The following is a 21,825-nucleotide window of genomic DNA, read 5'->3' as shown; positions in this document are numbered from 1 at the left end:
TCCGAGCTCCCTCTGGATGTCCGAGCCCATGGAGGAAACTTATTTCCACCACTTGTATCCACGATCTCTTTCTTTTGGTCACTACCCAGAGTTCATGATATCTTTTAATAGAGATTAATTACAGACAAACTGATATGCTAAATGAACTGAGCATATAACTGAAGTGAAACTAACAGACAGACAAGTTCAGGTCTGTGGCTACTTTTCAACTGCAACTTGAGCTGCAACTGCTGTCAGCTGAGCTGCAACACTAGGATTTGCTCTACTTTCAAACCAAGTATTCAAACACTTCAGCATCATGGCAAAGAAGCAGAGGAGCTTGACACCTCACATTACACAATGCAAATTCATATGTCATCAGACTTTGACAGAAGCTTCACTGACTTTGCCTTGGCTGGGCCTGTTGCTGTGTGTTCCCTGTTTGGCCTAGTTATATAAAGATGTGGATGACACTTCCTCCAAAATTGGATCACTCTTTCAGCTGGACACAGCTGCACAGCAAAATGAAATACTCACCTTTCAAAATGACATTCAGATGAAGTGCAGGGCATCTGAGAGGAAGTGTGAGTTCTATACACAGTACTATTAAAAAGGCATCTCAACATAAGAATGCAGCCTTGTACATGTCAGCCCTTTTTTGAGCCAACGTATCTGGGTCTGAGTTTTCTCACATGAAGATTAAAAAACAAAACTGAAAAGACAAAATAAACAAACCACATATCGCATCATTTAATTTAAATGTCAAGCTAAGGCCATGAGACATATATAAATGAATGAATAAACAAATGAGACCTAAACAAGGCTATGGATTTTCTGAGTCTCTCCCGGGATTGATCATCTGCTTTTCTCTCTCCCTCTGAATGGAATCCAGGTCTCCTCCTTGATTCAAAGCCTGGCAGCTAATTCAGACAGACTTAGGTGTTTGTTTGAATGCACAGATTGGCTCTCACCTGTCCTCTTCCAGGCCTTAGAAGCTGATATTGTCTGGATATGTTCAAGGGTATTCATCAAAGTCAAAAGTTTCATCCATGTTAGTGAATCTGCTGGGCGCACCTTCACAGGAGAGGATGATAGAGCGAAAAATGAAAGTGTTTCCATGGAAGTTGAATTAAGGGGGAGATATTTTCCTTTGACAAATGTGGTCACTGTCCACCTGTGTTATTGAAAGCCTCTCACAAGGCCTCCATGAAGGTGTGTTATGAAATGGGTAAAAAAAAACAAGTTATTGGGGTGCTGGAATACCAATTCTTCCATACTATTTAGCATGCTAGAAAAAAGATTTAGCATGTCCCAATATGTCAAATGCAGTTTGCCAAAACAGCCAGAATCTATTTAAATCACAAAGTTTGCTTAGCTTACCAGGCAAGCATGTGCACGGGGGTGATCACAAATCCAGAATGAGGCTCACACACCTTCTTCTTCTTCTTCTTCTGCTGCTGCTGCTGCTGCTGCTGCTGCTGCTGCTTCTTCTTCTTCTTCTTCTTCTTCTTCTTCTAATAGAATTCCGGCAGGCCGTACACAAAGAAGCATAATGCTGCCCTCCGCAGGCAAAACCTAACCATTATTCTATATTCTCACATGGAGTCCAGATGAATGTAGGAACTTTAAAACTGCTTTTCCAATATATTCGATGTTCTGTTCAGCTCCAAAAATGGATTTCAGAGAAAACACAGCCAGACCCAAATAGGCTCACACACCTGTGCTCCATGAGCCTTCTAACAGCTCAGGTGCTCTCACTTTGCCTTGGCAAATTTTGGCCTGGGTCCTAGTGTCCCCCTGCTATATAACCATGAAAATAACAATGGATCTCCAAGTTGAACTCCTTTTCTGGCAAGCTCAGCAACTGCCGTTTTGTTGTAACTCAAAGGTACAATAAGTGATAATGATAAGATCTGCTGCATTCCAAAATGCATACCTTTTCTTTTTATGTCACATTTCACGCTACAGACTGCAACATATGAGCAAGAGGGTCAAAGTTCAAAGCTAATGTTCTGAAAAAATCAGAACAGTCAAGGAAGGATCCTCAAATGGTTGCATTTCAAGGAAACTCATTGAAACCTGCCAGTGGACTGTTCCAATGTCCAGGATCTTTTGAATTCTACCAAGGATCAAGTCCTTCCTTGAGAAGAATTTTCAAGGATGCATGTGTGTACCCACAACTCTTTGCACATGATTTGCTGGAATTGAAGGCGAGGCCTCTTCAGTGACGCAAACGTGGGCACTCGCTAGCCTGTTCCAATGTGTGTTCACCAAATGCTAGGAAGAAGTCTTGCGTAGCCTCTGTAGGACCTGACTCGGAAGCAAGTCCATCCATCCAAGGAAGCATCCTTGACTTTGAGAAGCCCTTGCAGAATATATTTGTCCTACAAAATGGCTGAATTATCCAATGAGAACTAGGCAAGCATATTGACTGATTGGGGAACACATCTAACAACAGCAAAACTATATCAAAACATCTGTTTTAAACTCTCACACAACTTGTGCAGTAGAATCCAAGTCTAATTTATTCAGTTGTATGCTCAGTACTTCCCAAACACATGCGTTTTTCACTAAAACCTTACTATTTAAAACTGAGCTGAAATTTAAATGTATTGTCTCCAATACAAAGTTTTTTTAGCCAAGAAAAAAACAGTAATTTTTAAATTATTTACTATATATTTTCATGTTTTAATGTAAAGGACTGCGCAGGATTTGGCAGCAGTCTGGCTCACACATGCAACTGGCAAAATCAAATGGCTTAATTAGGTCATCAGCTGCAATGATTTGCTGCGGTCACAGTGATCACAATCAATTAAGAGGCAGTGGCTGAGTCAAAGCCGATGGATTCTCTCTCTCCTCCTAGAAAGCAGCGAGTTCACTGCGAGCTCCGAGTGTTATTAATAGCCACTGCAGGGGTGTCAAGGGTCTTTGGCTGTCAGAGGGTTTAGGTAGCAGCAGGGTTCAGAGCAGCGCTGAACCGCCACCACCTCGATGGGTGATAGGCCACTGAACAACCATGTTTTAGAGTAGTCTTTCTCAACAAAGACATGTTTCTCTTTGTTCATTTTTTAAATCACTGTGAAGGTGAAACAGTCCAACAACCTGCCAGTGGATGGCAGTGTTGACTGAACCTGCTGTCATTCATTACAAATAGTAAGATATTCAAATGTAACCTGTTCAGCCTACATTATTTCACATGGTTAGGGAAGCTGAATTGTTCTCACTTTAAGCCTGCGTAGGGACAAAGAAAACAATTTAGTTCAATTAAGCCTCTCCACATGGTTAATAGCAGAGAATAAGAGAGGAGCTCCATCCTTTAATAGGGCCCACACATCTCACTAAGAAAGGGTTATGGTTAAAGGAACAGAGCAGGGATAAGAAACTAATTCCTTTGGCTGTCCCCTGTGGCTGTATGCACCACTATGCACCATATTATGTGCAACAGATGAGACCAACAGGAGGGTCCAACATTATGCATATATCCAGAGGCCCACTGCACCAGCCCAGGAGGAGTAATGTGTTGCTTTACGGTTTTGTCGATTACAGAGTTCACCCCTAGGTTCAGTTTACTGCATTCTGCTGCTGGCTTTTATTTTCTTATCTGAGGTTCACCTGCGGTTATATGTACTGTGGTGTTTGGTTGTCTTTGCTTTACGGAAAGTAGGTAATACCGGAATTGATTTTTTTAGGTACTGGTTAATGTTACAGTGTTTTATGTGTGACTAATGAGAAAAGATGTATGGTTTCAAAGGAGAATCATTTCTGACTGTAAATAATTTACAAATACTTGAGAAACAACATAAGGTGATAATGTCTGACTCATACTTTCAGCCTACTTTCAATAGGTGAAGTGATGAATTTTACCCTCCACCTGTTTGTTTGTTAGCGTGACATTGCAGACTTTTAAAATTATGATTATTTTTATTTCTTTATTTTTATTTTATTAATATTCGTAGTAGTAGTATTAAGTTGTTAGCTGGAACAAGCAATCATTTTGATTATTAATTAATCTGTCTGATATTTTGTTGATTAATCAAAAAATAATTTTGGCAATAAAATGTCAGAAAAACATAAATGAAATACCCTGGATAATTTCCCAAAGCCCAAGGTAACAGCTTCAAATGGTATATTTAATCCAACGAACAGTCCAAAAATCCAAATTTATTCAGTTTATTATCATGTCTGACGAAGAAAAGCGTATGATTCTCACATTCAAGAAGCATGAAAGCAGCAAATGATTTGCTTTGTTGCTTTAAAAATTATTAAAACAATTATTTGACTATCAAAATAGTTGACAATTAATTTTCTGTCATTCGACATATTGATTAATCAGCTAATCATTGCTCTCTAATTTTATTTTATCCTATTTAGTTTTATTTCATTTTATTTTTTTATTTTATTTTATTATTTCATTTCATTTTATTTATTTATTTATTTATTTTTATTTTATTTTATTTAACCATGCTATGAGACAAGCCTTTAAATAATTGACCCAACCTGTGGAGCAAGACTTTGATTATGTCATACATTTTCATGGACAAAAATAAGTACATTTAAACAAAACTTAAAACGCAGAAGGAAACCAAACTACCTTGATTTCTGAATGTGGCGTTGACAGATAATAGGTAAACATGTCTGTCGATACAAAAAAGATACACTAAGTGACCTAAACAGGCCTAACAGCATCAGCTGAATCAATCTGAAGACCTGTTATGTGTAGTTTATGTTTTAATGGATCCTAAAAGTTTGCACCGGGCTTCCTTGGCATCAAATGTCAAGAGTTCTCTAACATTTATTTGCAGAGCAGTGGAGCAAAGGAGACGTTGTGATGGGTTTCAACACTGATCGGCATGCGTCCATCCAATTTAGATTGACATCATGCCTTTCAGGCCCGTTCTCCACTGCTGAGGAAGCATAAAATTTATCCAGAATTATTTGAGGAAATTATCCCTCCAGAAGCGAGTCGAACATTCGCAGGCACAGCGGCAGGCTCTGCTGCTCTCTATTAAGACTCCTCTCCTCCACTCAGGAAGCCCACAGCAACTGACAAACCTGGAAACCTTCGTGTCTGATTGAGTGCCGGGGAATGAGCCAATTAGAGGTGTTTGTCAGGGGAGCAACAATCGTGAAACAACTCACTATGGCAGCCATTCGGTGCGGCAACTGGTTGACTGAAGCAGCAGTAAAAACCATGGTGCTTTATTTCCCTGCTTGTAAAATGATTTGATATTCATTCTGTGAGGCAAAGCAGCCAAAACCCCCTTTCAGTTGTTAATACATTGCAGTATTTGCCCGAAGATGCCAAGAAATAAGAGAGAAACAGCTATATGATATATGCTCTATGTTTAAAACCCTCTGCTTACCGCTCCTGGTCATACTCTGCCTAGCATTAAACACAAGATCCCTTTACAAGGCTACAAAGCCCTTTACAGACAAAGGGCATACCACGCAGTTAAGCCTAGATGTGACAACGGACCAGTAGTGCTCTCTGCTGGCAAGAGAAATACACATTAGAATTTATGAGACTCCATTTGCTCAGAATACATCACAGCAATTCTCAGAATGAGTGAAATGGGGATTGATTGGCTGCTAGGACATTAAAACAAAAAGGTTTCCATGAGGGTAAATAGGTTATCTTACCCAACATGCTGTTAAAAGTAAATATGAGGTGTGTTTCTTTTTGGTGATGAGTATTTTATCACAAAAATGTTGCTACTAGAACACAGACGATACATGAGAATTGCTGTGTACTGTCCAAATGTGTGCCACATTCATTATTCAATCTAAATCTGTTCACTTTACAAAATATAGGCTCTAGATTTAAACTTAAATGGCAGTGGAGTCCAGGCATACATCTCAATTAGTCTGTGTGGGACCATAACGTAAATACAAATAACTATTATCACTTTAATATAAAATCAAAATACTTAGAAAGATCATATATGTGCCACTAAATCTATTGAGTGGAACCTTTGGCGCCTACAGGAGGTAAGGTTACATCATGTACCCTGCCTATCTGATAACCTTTTGCCTACTTATTCACTGCAGACGAGGACCAGATTTGAATGACACTTAGAGGATATATCCAACATAATAATCTTTCTTCATAGTGTTATGAATCCAGTGTTGGCAAGGCAATCAATAAAATTCATGTGCAAGCACACAGTGTTATCTTGGTTTGGTTGTCCTTTAGAGCATGACCAGTTCATGGTTGTCTAAAAGAACCCAGATACCAAGGAAAAGAGCAAACAGAAAGTTAGTCATTACAATCATAGATGTGATTAGGAAATGGACTCCTGGAACTGACCTCATCCTGCACTGGAATTATGGGTTTTATGAAGTACCTTACATAGAGTTGGTGTCATAGTGCAGACTGGTGCCTGCAGTTAATTTCATTCAAATATAACAAGGAGGTATGATAAGGGGGTTGTTAAGTCTCCAACGATATTTAATTGGAGGTATATACACTTCCACGTTTGAGGTAAGAAGTGGAATACAATGCCTCCTTGTATTACCTTTCGTCAAATGTGCCTGTTAAAAGGTAAAGTATAAACAAAAAAGAGCAAAGTCATAAATTCAGTTAAGGGTCTAGTGCACTGGGTTCATCTTATCTCTTTTCCACTGTATATCTGTCCAAATCTACAGCAAACGCACTCAGTGACAGGACCCTGACTTTAGTAAACACCAAAGGCCACATAAGCCCGCTTCATACTTTCCGGGAGCGCCTGTCCGCGCATGTCTGCTTTGGTCCACGTGAGGTAAATTACATCATCAACCTATGTACGTGTGGGTCTGTGTGGACCCCTATGTGGACATGTGGGTATCCAGCCCAAAGCTGGTGTACACATAATAATCACACTGACCGTAAATGCTTACAAAATCTAATCTCTTGTTCCACACTAAAGTCCAGTTGGTGGTGTATGCAACTTTAGCTGGTTTGCCAAAACAGACGCTTGTTTTGAAGCAAGGTTGTGCAAGAAGATCCACTGTTACCCACATTTATATAATTTGTTTTTAAAGGTACACATTTTTGTTGTTGCACAGCTAAAAACAACAAGCAAATGAGTTCTTCGTGCTGTTATTGGGTTACCATTTTCTTTCCTAATGTGCATTGGTTGAAGCTAGAATGGATCGTACCGTGGAGGTATGGGGGGGGGGGGGACATGGGGCACTGAATTTGACAATTTACTGAATTAGCTAGTTAGTGCACCCTGTGGTTCATGTGACTTACTCCCAACTGCTAGGAGAGTACTTGGCCAGAAAGACAGTGTACAGCAGCTCTGGAGACTTTCAGGCAGACAATAGTAGGTGTGAGATATGTTGAGAATAATTGAGGTACATGTACTTAAAATTCATAGAATCTTGGTTGAGCACAGTTAACACCTTGCTGAGGCAATGGAAAGAATTTAATTTCTCATATTACAGGCTTTATAACAGAACAATCATTAAGCATGTGAGATTATTGCATTGGAATAATCAAAGCTGCTGTTGTTGGAAAACAAAACAGGAAACTGGAAAAAAGTCTGTGCAAGTCTAATGGACATGAATGGGTTAATTGTACATATTCAGTGCACTCGACTTTTAAAAAAAAGGCTTTGGGGGCTTGGCAGACTTTTCATTCAGTATACAAACAATTGCACAAGGTTCAGTCATTCAGTGTTTCACAGCCTGTCCACAGTAAATCAAGACCTCCCATATTTAAGGTAAGCAATATAATGTGGGCCTCGAAGAATCAAAACATTTAAAATGATATATTTCTTTATTCTCTAATGAATTTCCTGAGTATTTATATTTTGATGTTAATATTCTATCCACAGCTGTTATGCAAACCATTATACTGCTGGTGTTATGGGTACTGGGAACATCACTGGTGTTGCCAGACCCCGACACAGCTGGAGACAAAGTGGCTGAAGAGCCTATTCCATGTTCTAAAGGATGCACCTGTCTGCATGATGAGTACACCTTGGAGCTCAACATGTACTGCACTGCTCGTAACCTCACACAAGTCCCATCTGACATGCCCACCTCTACTCATTCTCTCTGGCTGGATGGCAACCTGTTCACCTCCCTCCCAGCTGCGTCTTTCAAGGATCTTTCTAACCTCGACTTTTTGACTCTGCAGAGTGGCCAGCTGGTGACACTTGACCCTCAGGTTTTCAAAGGACTTAGGTCGCTGTCAAATGTTCACCTTGACCGAAATCGCCTTCGGGTGTTACCAGCTACGATCTTTCAGAATACGCCTAACCTTGCTTCGCTCAGTCTGCACAACAACCAGCTCACTCGGATTGAGGATCGACTGTTTGCAGGACTCTCAAACTTGTGGCTCCTCAACCTTGGCTGGAACTCATTAGCAGTTTTACCTGAGACAGCTTTCCATGACCTGCATGGTCTACGGGAGCTCTATCTTGCAGGGAACAGACTCGCCTACTTGCAGCCACAGCTTTTCCAAAATCTTGTTGAGCTGAAAGAGTTGGACCTGACTGGAAATCATCTCAGGGTAATCAAAGCTAATGTGTTTGTTAAACTGACCAAACTGCACAAGCTTTACCTGGCCCAGAATCAGATTGTGACAGTGGCCCCCAGAGCCTTTGTTGGCATGAAGTCACTAAGATGGTTGGATCTCACGAACAACAAACTGACTTCTCTCCATGATGAGACTTTCTTGAGCCTCGTAAGTCTACATGTGCTGCGTCTTTCCAACAACTCCATTACTGGACTAAGGCCCAGGACTTTCCGGGATCTGCAATACTTAGAAGAGCTACGACTCAGCTACAACAAGATCAGAGCCCTGGGAGAAAGGATCTTTGAAGGGCTTGGTCATCTGGAGGTCCTAGAGTTAGACCACAACCAATTGCAGGAGGGACAAGTGGGTTGTTTCACTGGACTCTCTCATGTGGCTGTCATCAACCTGTCTGGAAGCTGCTTCTACAGTCTGCCAGACCAAATGTTCAAAGGTCTGTCAAAGCTTCACAGCCTTCATCTGGAGAGAGGCTGCCTGACAAGGATCACAGCTCAAGCTTTTACTGGACTCTCTGGTCTACGGAGGCTTTTCTTGCAGCACAACAACATCTCTGTTGTGGAACACCACAGCTTTGTGGACCTGGTGGGCCTATTGGGACTGGACCTGAGATACAACAAGCTGGAAGTACTCACACCCCATATGTTCTCCGACCTAAAGACTTTGGAGTACTTGCTGTTGTCCAACAATGAATGTCAGCAGTTTTTGCAGAATGGCACAAAGCAGCTACTCCCAAGACTTCGCTTTCTGGACCTGAGAGATAATACCTTGACAAGCTTGGTCCCTGATTTTCCAGACAGTATGGAAAAACTTTTGCTATCTGGGAACAAGTGGAAATGCGACTGTGGCGCCCTCCCGCTCAGAAACTACAGCTTGAGAAATCCGTTGGTGATACCTCGGCAAGTGGAGACCCACGCAGAGGGTGAAGAGCCTGACTCAACTATCACCATATACAACAACATTACATGCACCAGCCCACCACGTGTAGCTGGTCAGGACCTGCGGGATATTGACAGTGAACTCTTCCAAAGCTGCTAGACAAACATGCACAGATGTTCAGGGAGTTGGTTGGTGTTATCTGTTGTATTTTCAACGATATATATTCATTCAGTTTCAGATTTCAAGATTTTAATTGTAACACTAATGCATGATTCAAGTTATTTTTTTAGAGATAAGTGGTTGGTCTGTAGCCTTTAGATAAAATGGTTCAAAAAGTATTTTAGTTGTAAAATGCTGACTTTTTTTAATGAAACGACAAACCAACACTGTATTTGCTTTAACTTAATTGAGTTGTTAATAGTAAGTGACATATTGTCACCTCTCTGCATCCAATTTGATCTAATTTTCCTCAGTTCACTACAAATGCTTTTTGATTTCCGTTTATATTGACACTGGAGTGTAAGATGGACTGTATAGACCTGAGCTCTACCACTTTGGGATCAGGTTACAAGGTGGAGTTGCTCTATATGGAAATATGTTTGCAGGAGATAAAAAGAAATGTATAGCATTAAATGTGACGCATATTGATATGTTTTTAAAATATTTTAATATATTTTGAAGTTTAAAATATACTTTCATGGCAGTGGAAGTATTTGGGGGCTTCCATTTGGATGGTAAAAAAATGAGGATAACTTGCCAGAAACTCTTAAAAACCAAGGCACAGGCCTGTAATCTGCTATGAAGAAACAGGTGAACTCCTGGGAGCCCCATAACCCTTATGCAAAACAAACTGAAGTGGCCTTTTACTTAATTTTATGTTTAAGCCATTAAACTTCAGTGTAAATCCCAGTTTAGTTGATCATTTATGTGAGTGGGATGTTTGAACAAACGTTTGGCAAAAATTAAAGGCAGGAGGTAATATCTGTACAGCTCAGACACCAAAAATGTCTTCAAGATGTGTGTATAAGATGTAGTGAGATGTAGTAAGGATTAATGTCTGTCACTTTAAAAATACACTGTTGGAAAATTTGCCTCAAGAGTGCAATAAATGTCTTAAAACTTGTGTGTCTTCGTTTTCTTCTTCTTTCTACCACTTCCACTGGACATAGTAGCTAAATCACAGTAACTTTACTTTTACATTACATAACTTTATTTACTACTGCCAATAACAACAACAAAATAATGGTTCCTCTTAATGTTACAGCCTGAGAGTGAAGAGAATATCACTGTATATCAAAGACCAACTGGTCTGTCCCTGAAGGTCCCTGATGACTTTGACCTTTTAATCAATGGATGATGATAAACTAAAGATTAGCTGGTTAGTTAGTTTTAGTGTTAGAGTGTTAGTGTTTCATGACAGCAGTATTGCCAGCTAGCCAACACTTTAACATGGGGCCCATGAGGGTTGTAAATGAGTTGAAAAAATGGGCCCAATGTGGGAATATCCACAGGTTCTACCATGGCTGTATGCCAGTTGCCCTCATGGTTGATTTTACCCAAGTGGGCTCCACATAAGATCCTCATATTGGGCCCGTACTCACTTGGTACACAGGTAGCCCTAGCATAACCCATGTGTGGCCCATTTGGGTAAACCCATCAATGTGAGCCATTATTAAACCTGTGGACAATCCCATATAGGGCCCATTTTTCAGCCCATTTACTACCCACATGAGCCCCATGTTGAAGTGTTGTCTGTTCAGGGCCTCCAAACAAACATGACTGGTAAAGCTTCTGTGTTCGTGTGCATGCCTTTACTCAATCCGAAGCTGTTGAAACCTGAAGTGCAGATGTGCTGGTCAGAAGAGAATGTAAAGTTAGATGATAATGAAATAGTAGAGGGCGTTACTGCAACTCAGTGGGGTACACAACACTCTGATGCTGATGTCGAGGTGGGTTATACTGACCTACAGCAACTGTTCACACCAGTGTATCATGACACTAAATATGTACCCTTTCACCATTGAAGGCAGATGCTTGTGAGAGAGGTATTAAGGAGTGGAACGGAGCCAAACTAGATGCCTGTATAAAATTAAATGTGGATGACACAAAACCTGATGAGGGGTTTCCCATTCTCTCATTTGTGGTGAGTTTAGGAAAATAAAAAAAGGTGCAGGCAAGTGAAGGTAAATATTCTTTAGGGGCTATACCTTTTTACCAGAAATACTGGTGTTACACACCAGCTTGACCGGTGGGATCTGGTTGATGTCCTCCGAAATCTAAAAGAGGGTGGGCTGCCTCTGGAACCAAGCGTTTCAGCTGAACCTGCGAAAACACATGCAGGTAAGTAATTAGAAAACACACACCCCCGTAGTTAGTAGTAGCAGATGATTAAGGGTTTCAACTCAATTTTTGTTCATAGATGGGGACAAAGACAGGTCCCAGGGGAATATAATGGAGGGATAATAGTCGCTTTCTGTGAGAGCCAGTCATCTAAATCTGTGTCGAAACATGTCACAAGTTCAAAACACATCAGGTAAGTCACACATTTTGTGACCAAATTTGTACGATCATGATAATATCACCCGTTTCGTGCAGACAGAAAAATGTGTGGAACAAATCATCTGATATGTTAGAAACAAAGCTGCAGCTCAGCCATCGAGAATGTCCCACTGTTTATATTGACCTACGCTGCCCTGATCCTTCAGTAAAACAACAAAGAACATCCCCAAATCTTTCATCAGAGTCCAAACACAACACTCACCAGGAAATACCACCTGCAAAGAAACCCAATCTTAAAGTGCCTGCTGGATCACATATGGGGGACAGGTAAATATATCCTGCATTAGAAGCATTTGTCATGGTTCACTCCAGCACATTTTGTTTCATTATATTGTGTCATTTTTCTCTGCTTCCAGGGAAATGACTGGCATGAGTATGTTGCTTCACAAAATCTGGGATGAATAGAAATAGGAATAAATATCCCAATAGATATACAGGTTCTCCGTATCCAGTGCCAGGGAATGAAGCAGAAGAACCTAAAGAGAAGCTAACCCAGTCTGTGGAGTCTAAATGTAGTCATGAGTCACACCATCTGTGGGGAGATAAACAGTCTTCACATGTACAGTTTGAGTACAGAAACCCTAAAGTGGAAAGCCCACCGACAGCTCAGTAAACACTTATTTTAACCATGACAGTGATTTTGTTAGTGACCAACAGAAGACAGCAAGTGAAGCAGCCATTACAACAAGAACAACATAAGCAGATTCTTGAGCAACTGGGAATACACTGACCAACCAAATCTGTCAATCAGAAGCAGCCAGCTGCTGAAAAGACTGATGTTCTTTATGGTTTTGCAAGTAGTGTCACAGAACTCAAAATTGCAAGTGTTTAAAGGAAGACTTCACCTGCAAAATACCCTTTAGTTTGTCAGTTACTCTCCACATGTTATGTTGAATTGGTGAGAAAAAAAATTGTTTTCCTCATATGCCTCCACAGTGAATGGAGAGTCCAAACAAGGTGATCAGTCTTCATGAATTGAAGTCACTGGGGTCCACCTTTAACAGCAGCAAAACTATATCAAAACATTTGATAAACTCTCACACAACTCGTCTAGTATAATCCACATCTCATTTATCCAATCGTATGCTCAGTATTTCCCAAACACATGCATTGTCGCTAGAAAACCTTAGTATTGGAGTCCGGACTTGAGGAGAGCATGGATAAGTTTCACCCCAGTTCAATTCTAGTAGTAAGGTTTTAGTGAAAATGCATGTGTTGAGCATACATTCATTCATTCATTCATTTTCCATAACCGCTTATCCTGTTAGGGCTCGTGGGTGGGCTGGAGCCTATCCCAGCTGACATTGGGTGAGCAGCAGGGTACACCCTGGACAGGTCAGCAGACTATCGCAGGGCTGACACATAGAGACAAACAACCATTCACGCTCACATTCACACCTACGGGCAATTTAGGGTGCTTTCAGACCTACAGTTTGCTTGCTTTGGTCCGAATCAGGGACTTATTTTGTTAGAATGTTACATAATTGCCTCGAGTTGATTTGTGTTCTCACGGCAGCATTTATAAGCGGACCAGATAAAATGCCTTGTGTGAGAAAGCTGCTCTTGATTGGTCAGAATTTCCATGCTGGAAAAATCCAGGAAGTAAACAAAATGTTGAAGAAGAGCAAGATAAATGTGACACTTTCTAATGTCACAGTGGAGGGACAACTACGCAGGTTGACTTTAGTGCTGGTTATCGTGGACTATATTGCTGTCATTGTTCATTTTAGTCAAACCATACAGTTTGAAAACGAGGTGCGGCTCCAACTAGAAAACAATGTTTTGATGCATTGGATGTGCTGAATGTGCATATTAAGACAGTACAGGAGGAGGTGCACATTAATAATCCTCCAGGACTGTAACATGCTCATGTTTACCCCAAACAATGTGTCATGTGACTGCAGTTGGTTTGGATTGAAGTCGGAACATGCTCTCACCACAAACAAACTGCACCAGAGTTCGGTTGTAACTGGACTGAGACCACCTCTTTAAGAAGGTCCGAACCACAGTTAGGGGGCAAATGAACTTGAGTGTTATTGAACCAAACCAAACAGGGCAGGTGTGAAAGCACCCTTAGAGTCACCAATTAATCTAACATGCATGTCTTTGGACTGTGGGAGTAAGCTGGAGAACCTGGAGAAAACCCATGCTGACAGGGTGAGAACATGCAAACTCCACACAGAAGGGCTTCCCCACCCTGGGTTCAAACCAGAAGCCCTCTTACTGTGAGGCAACAATGCTAACCATTGTACCACCATGCCGCCAATAGTATTTGAGTCTGAACTGAAGAGACCATAGGTAAGTTTCACTCCTAGTTCAATTTTAAGTAGTAAGGTTTAAGTGAAAGTGCATGTGTTTGGGACATGGACATCTACTCACCTTTCTGTAACCAGCCAGCTGGCTATCTCAGCTCAAAAACTTGCTTGGACCAACAAGCCCACACCTCACCCTTCCATCTGCCATCTTCCTCTTTAAATTGTTAAATCTCCACCACCTCTAACAAAAAGGTGGTTCTCTTCAGAGTGTCATTTAGTATATTTTCAAGCACACAAATGTTTTTGCACTCTGTCGCTGACTGTATTCTGTTCCTCTGGCTTTGTATTTCAGGTTATAGATAGGGTATTTGGTCTCAGTCCAGGGTTTTACTGGCAGACTGTGGAAACTCTGGAGTGTGTTTGTAAGGGGAGAGAGATCACACAAGAGCTGCACACAGAGGTGAGCATGTTGTCCTTCAAATGTGTGTGCCTTTTGATCCTAGGAAGCAGTCGGAGGCATAGCAGTGAAGGTGGATGAACTGAATGGTGTGTTGCTCTCATTTTTGTTGTAGGTATCAGTTGTTCTGGGGTGCAAAGCTTTCTCCCTGCATCCTCTTACAACACACAGCGCAGGACTCTATGTGTATGGGATTCCTGATCGACAGTCCTGGTAGGACATAAAGTAACTCATCTGGTCATAAAGGACTCAATAATTCTCCTTCTGGCTCACTGGTCTGCTGTCTGTCCTTGTTCTAACTGTGGCCTTTGACAGTGTCCTCATTGAATAAAAATAGTCTTTAAAAACTCTCACTCTGATTCATAGGTGCTGTACCAGTTATTCAGATAACTGATGAGAGCTGCCAGCCTGTTCTTGCCCTTGTTGTTCAGGGCCTTCATGCCCACTCAGTGTTGAAAGATTTAACTAGTCCCACAGATCCTCTACTGCTGCTGCTTAGAAAGACAGAACTCAACCCTCTTCACTGCAGAGGTCAAGAGCATCCACTCCTCTGCTCCCCTCGACTGGCCAGTCAGGTCCACACGGAGCTGTGCTTGTGGGTTTCAGGGGAGACTTTAAGGAGGAAGTGCACAGAAACACAACTGGCCTCTGAATAGGTTTGTTGTAAGCAAAAAGGAGGCAAAGGGAGGACTCCAGTTAACTGATAACTGTCATGACAACTGTTACAAAGTCAGCCTCTCATGCACGAATGAAAACTCTCCAAGGACACAGTTTACTTCAGGTACAATGAAGCCTTATACACACGAGGAGACAGAATACTACACATCTATATAGTAATGATTCAAGTCAAGTCAAGTCAAGTCCTGTAATAGGTCAAGTCAAGTCCAAGTCAAGTCACCTTATTATTGTAATTTTACCTGTAGAATCTGATCTTAATAAAGTGAAAATACAAGATATAAGTAACTGTCAGTAAACATTGACTTCATCGCTGCAATGTTTACTTTGCAGGGACGACCCCCATGTGTGCGCACGCGCGCGCACACACACACACACACACACACACACACACTAACCAAGGCAGCGGCCAAAATCACCCATTTAGCTCATTTAACCCTGTGTTGCTCGTTCACAAAACATACAGCTGGTCTTGTGATGAACCGGTTGGAATGTTCGCTCACGTTTTCTGGGGTTAATGTTAGCAAATAAATTAAAAACAAGTTCCACCAAACCGACCCACCCCCCACCACACCCCCGTATCGTATCAAGCTAAGGTTAGCTAACTACCGACTAACCAGATAATATTAGCTAATTGACAAGCACTTACTGGGAAGAATGGCTCTTCAAATGACGAACAAAGTTTGAAGTTGTCGCCTGGCTGTCCGAGGTGTTTATGCCGCATGTCTTGCACTGTGCTGTTCGTCTTTTGCCGTAATAATGGTAATTCCGAAAGCCGAAGACGATGACTCTTGGTACTCCTCCCGCTGACATGTTGATGCCTATCTGACATAAGAGCACCTATTTCTCCAATAAACACGTAAGGTACGTAGAGAGGGCATGTCTGATTGACAGGGTAGTTATCCAATCATGACAACGCCATTCTCAGCCTGCGCTCCTACCAGGTAATTGACATTATTTTTTAAATTAATTTATTAATTTTATATTCTAACCGAAAACATGATGTAAATAACACTCAAGTCATTCAAGTCATCGTGTCTCAAGTCAAGTCAAGTCCCAAGTCTTTAACTTCCAAGTCCGAGTCAAGTCTCAAGTCTTTTATTTTTTGTCAAGTCACAAGTCATCAAAACAGCGACTCGAGTTGACTCGAGTCCAAGTCACAATGACTCGAGTCCCCATCTCTGGGCACTGCCCACCGGTACAGGTGTTTCTGAAAACATTTAAGTAGAGAAATAGGCAATGCAGTAAAGGAATCTTGATTGGCGCTGTCTGATTTAACAGTTTGACTGCAGTTCCAAGCAGTGATCGACATGATTGACAGCTGCGTTAGAGACTCCTCGGCTCTGATTGGTTGTTTTTATTCACATTCAATTTTAAACTGACACATTTCAAGAGGATATATTTTATTAATTTATTATTTTACTGTCCAACTTACAAAACTGACTTTCAGTTTCACCTGCTGCTGTGTTGTAAGACAAATTTCTGTGCAAGCAGACAAAGTATATCGTATCACATCGTATCGTATCGTATCTAAGTGACTTTTGCAGTCAGATGTTAGAGACTTATCTTCAGCAGGAAATCCGTTAAAGTCAAGAAGGTTTACTTAGTACAGGGGTTGGCAACCTGGGCTCCGGAGCTGCGTGCCCCTCTCTAGTGGCTCCCTGTGGCTTTGACAAAAACATTATATGGAATTTAATAACTTTTTTTGTGTGTGTTCTATGGCCTGGCACCTCTTCCTATAAATTTTGCTGAACCTAAACAGCAGTGGCTTGTCTTAAGTTTTCCTAGCTAGACTAGCTTTGGATTACAAATCCAAAAAAACCCAAAAGTCTCAAAAGAGAGAATTTTATAGTGTGCGGACAGATTTGTTTGGCTTTTCACGTGGGGAAAAAGGCAATGAACAACTTGGTAAGAAATGTCCCAAAAATTGCAATTGCAATTTTTTTTTTTAAATTGAGGGGGGGGGGGGGACAAAAGCTAGGGAAATTTTTATAATAATTTATAAAAATAAATAAATATCAATTTATTTTGTAGTCATTTATTACAATAATATGTAATCATTATAATTTATAAATATTACATATTATTACATTTTTTTTAAATTATGGTAAAATATTATTTTATATTAGGTCATTTTCTTGTTTGTTTATTTGTTTTTAACTTTCTTTTCTTTTCTTTTTTTTTACCTAATTTTCTTGTTATGAATTTTCTCTTCCTACTAATTTCTTGCAATTTTTTGGGGTCATTTCTTCTTTTGTTGCTCATTGCCTTCTTCCAATGTTTTTTGAAAGGAATCAAGCCAATTTGCTCTGGTTTCAAAGGGTTAAGGTTAAAGTATGTTTTATGGCTTCAGACTGATTTGTTATGTATTATTTGGCCATAAAGGGCTCCTTTGATGGTAAAAGTTGCTGGCCCCTGATGTAGTACATACTGAAGTACAGTCCCTTTATTAATCTGTCATCCTCATTTTTGACAGTGTCAGAGGGAGGCTGTTCAATTTAAGCAGATCACCTTCCATTCATTGTGCAACAACGGAAGGTACTGTCAACTCAACAAGGAGCCAAAAGTCTAATAGCTGTTGTCCAATACCATTTTCATCTTCACTGTTCTGAGGGAAATTTTGAGCGCTAATCCTTCTCTCCCTCCCTGCACAGCTGACTTAGTCCTTGCAGTGTCGCCTGCTGGGCCTCCATGTTGCTACGGCCAAGAGAAGGCAGAGGCTTCAGTGTGAGGGGGTGCAGAGGCTGCAGCTTCAGAGAAAAAGAGCTGCAGTCCTTGGACTCTTCGGCAGGTAGACCTGCTAAATACACAGCCAGAGGTCAGACTAAGAAAAGGACTGTATGTAGAATAGAAGGGTATGATTGTATTCATGACAAGGGTCAATTATTGATAATGGTTCAAAAAACACTGGTTTCTCCATTTACTTTTGTATTTTTCATCACAGTGTTGGAGCCTTTGTATGTTCTCTCTAGGCACTTTTGTTCTGCAGTTCACATACTGTGACCCTGGATCAGGGTCAGCTGGAGTTGCCCTCTCACTGTCTGCTGTTGTTACTGAGGAAAGAAAATGCAGCCCACCCCAGTGTCAGTCTGCCAGCAGGTCTGAATTTCACCTTAAAGTACATCTACAACAGCATTTATCTCCATAAATGATACTAAAAGTAAAATTAAAGTCTGTATCGTCAAGATTTCCAAGAGTCTTTGGTAAGCAGTGTGTGTGCAGTTGCAGTATGCTCCTCTGATGTTTCCCTCACTGTCTTTTTCTTTTTAGTTAGGTGTATGTGGGCAGTGCCAGATCCTTCCAGTATGATCCTGTCCCATCAGAAGTGTTCATCCAACTCTGCCATGGAGCAGGTGGTGATTTTGACCTTGTCATGAGCCAAGGCCTGAGCCTCCTACACAGAGTGCTGACAGAAGGGCAGAAGGTGGGTGAAGTTCAACTGTATTTGTAAGAGCACAGCCTGTCCTGGGTTTTGGAACTGGAGGTGGCAGTAAACAAACAAAATACACTGTCAAATACACATAGCAGCCTACACAGTCAGAATTGAGGTGGATGCTTTGGCTTCACTGCGGAAATGTCTACCACGCAATTACCCCGCTAACCTCAGTGTCCTCATGTCACCCACACCTGAAGCAGCTTTCACACAAGCCTCCCTCTTGTTTTTGAGCATGAGATGATTCCTGGTAGATTTGTTTGAGCACTGTATAAAACATGACAAACAAAACATCAGATATCAAGTCCAAAATCAAATGTCTTGAGGGGCGCTCCAGTTTGAAGTTTTGAGCCTATCACAACATTTAAGTAGAAATAAGCAAATAGTCTTGTGTGTGTAGACGTCTGTCCTCCACAGACCACAGTGTGCACCCACTTCTGACGTTTCCTCAACAAAACTGCAGCACAAAAGGTTTGCGTATAAAGAGAAACAGCCTTATCTTAAAAAGTAATATTTACAACAACCATGCAGAGCTTATTTGATATTATCTTTGGCATTTGTTGATGTAGTGAGATCTGAAAATACATTTCTAACAACTACAGGGCACACAACAATTACATTTTCATACACTTTACATGCACACTGCTTTCTGGCTCAAACACAGCACATATGTCTGCAGACAGTGTAACTGATAAAGATATCTGTCTGAAAAAGTAAGTTTCCTTTCATGCATAAACATAAGCCGTGATAATTCACACCACGTTTATTGTTGTGTGCAGCACCCCTCAGACTTTGGAGGCCCATGTGGAGTACTTGTGCTCTGGCTCCTCTCTGGCTCTCGGCCTCCAGGGGGAGAATGCTGTGAGGAGGCTGCAGGATGTGCTTGGTCAAGAGGATCCATCCATGTAGACCTGTTATGGCATGGCTCATGTATACAATGGCATCTCTGGTCAGTGCCCTATACTGCACACTGTGTGAAAATCCCAGTAGATCAGCAGTTTCTGAAATACTCAGACCAGCCCGTCTGGCACCAACAACCATGCCACGTTCAAAGTCACCTTTCTTTCTCATTCTGATGCTCAGTTTGAACTACAGCAGGTCGTTTTGACCATGTCTACATGCCTAAATGCATTGAGTTGCTGCCACGTGATTGGCTGAGTAGCTATTTGTGTCAACAAGCAGTTGTACAGGCGTACTTGAAAAACTGTACGGCATGTAAAGTACTTTGAATTGACTTTATAAATCAAATGTGCAAATAAACGTGTCCTGCCTTATTGTATGTTTAAAAGAATACTTCACCCATAAAAAGATCATTTGCATATCAGTTACCCACCTCGTGTTACACTGAATTCATGAAGAATTCTCGGATGCCTACACAGTGAACGAAGAATCCAAAAAGTGAAGAAAATTCTTGACAAATTAGAGTAAAAGGAAGCCATGTTCAACATCAGCAAAACTATATAAAAGCATCTGTTTACAAACTCTCACACAACTCGTACAGTATAATCAAAGTGTCACCTTCAGTGGCATCAGGATCAAATGAAGGTTTGAACTATTAGTCTGTTTTATTGTGATAAATAGACATAACATGATAGACTATTGTCATAGCATTAAACTTTAAAATCAAAGCACTGAACGTGACATGGTTCAGTGGTTTGTTACAGCAACATGGGTTCCTTTAAATTACATAATCATTATTGTGACTGGCAGGTACTCCTCTGGAATAGATGTTGAAATGTGACTCAGTTCCAGACGACCTTTGTAAAGAAACAAATGTCCTGTTTTGCTTGTTTATTGATGCCAGGGATACACAGTGCTCTCTGGCAGACAACCTATCTGCTGATACCCTTAAATGCTCCACCTCTCAGCCGAGTGCCATCCCAGCTGGACACGCTGGAGCAGCTGCTGAGGTCAGGCTGCCATCTGGTGGCAGGGAGGATGAGCATACTGGATAATGAGCAGAGGAAATATATCACTGAGATACTGAAAGTGTCATCAGGAGGAGATGAAAAGGTGAGAAGCCTGGCTTGGAACTAAGTTGCTTTAGAGATAAATGTCCTTTAAACAGAGCAAGAAGCTGTTAATTTTTCCTGCTCTGTTGTTTCCTTTAAAAGGTGGCTCATCTTTACACAGCACCTTGTGTCATCATGGCTCTGCAAGGGGAAGAAATTGTGGCCAGGTTTAACTTGGTCCTTGAAAGGTATTGAAAAAGACAATTCAAACCTTCTGTGCATACATTTAGAATATTTTTGTGTAATTAACATTTTTTCCCCTGTATCGTTCATTGTCAAAGCATTTACAAGGAAAGGTCAGACCTAGAATAAGTGGGGAAAATCATTATCTACCCCACAAAATCAGAAAGAGGTCAATTTTTAAACACTTTATTTGTAATTTTCCGAATATCCTATAAAACAATCATATTCTCTGTTTTACAAATAGCCATAGCAAAAACAATCCCATTAAGAGACAAAAACAAAGACAGACCAAACCGAAAATCAACCTGGCAAACTTATCAAAGACAACTGACAAACAAAAAAAAAACAAACAACAAGTGCACCTAGTATTCCTTATTACAGGACAGTCCAAGGGCAGGTATAAAAGCTCAGAGTTCCAGTTCCAGACCAGGTAAATTGTTCACATAAGTTATTAGAGGGTCCCAGGTTTTGTGGAATCTGTGGATGGAACCGTTGACGTTACATCTGATCTTTTCCAGCTTTACATTCTGCATAACGTTCCTAATCCAGTGGTGGTGTGATGGAGGAGCAACAGCCTTCCATTTAAATAAAGTCAAGCGTCTTGAAAGAGGTCAATTTTGAATATAGTTCAGCTTTTTCTTCAAGGTCTTTAATTCTTTGTAATAGCTTAACAAAATATGTATTTAGCATCTTAATGTAAACCAACCAGGTGTAATGCTGTGTTAAATGGACAGTTCACTCCAAACTCAAAAGTATATTTTTTTACTCTTACCTGTAGTGCTATTTATCCATCTAGATTTCAGTGTGAGTTGCCAAGTGTCGGAGATATCGCTTGTATAGACGTCTGCCTTCTCTCCAGTGAACTAGATGGCACT

At 40.9% G+C, this 21,825-nt stretch overlaps 1 protein-coding gene across 1 annotated transcript; it reads left to right on the top strand.

Annotated features, from left to right (window-relative positions):
- Nucleotides 1-7,591: 7,591 nt before the first annotated feature.
- igfals (insulin-like growth factor binding protein, acid labile subunit) lies at nucleotides 7,592-10,498 on the top strand. The gene is made up of 2 exons (XM_049562231.1): nucleotides 7,592-7,682; nucleotides 7,797-10,498. The coding sequence occupies exon 2, from the start codon at nucleotides 7,802-7,804 to the stop codon at nucleotides 9,533-9,535; it is 1,734 nt and encodes a 577-aa protein (XP_049418188.1). The 5' UTR covers nucleotides 7,592-7,682; nucleotides 7,797-7,801; the 3' UTR covers nucleotides 9,536-10,498.
- Nucleotides 10,499-21,825: the final 11,327 nt, after the last annotated feature.

This window comes from Epinephelus fuscoguttatus, linkage group LG19, assembly GCF_011397635.1.
Source record: "Epinephelus fuscoguttatus linkage group LG19, E.fuscoguttatus.final_Chr_v1".
Classification (NCBI taxonomy): Eukaryota; Metazoa; Chordata; class Actinopteri; order Perciformes; family Serranidae; genus Epinephelus; species Epinephelus fuscoguttatus.
The sequence above is the reverse complement of the archived record's forward strand: the minus strand, read 5'-3'. Positions and strand labels throughout refer to the sequence as shown.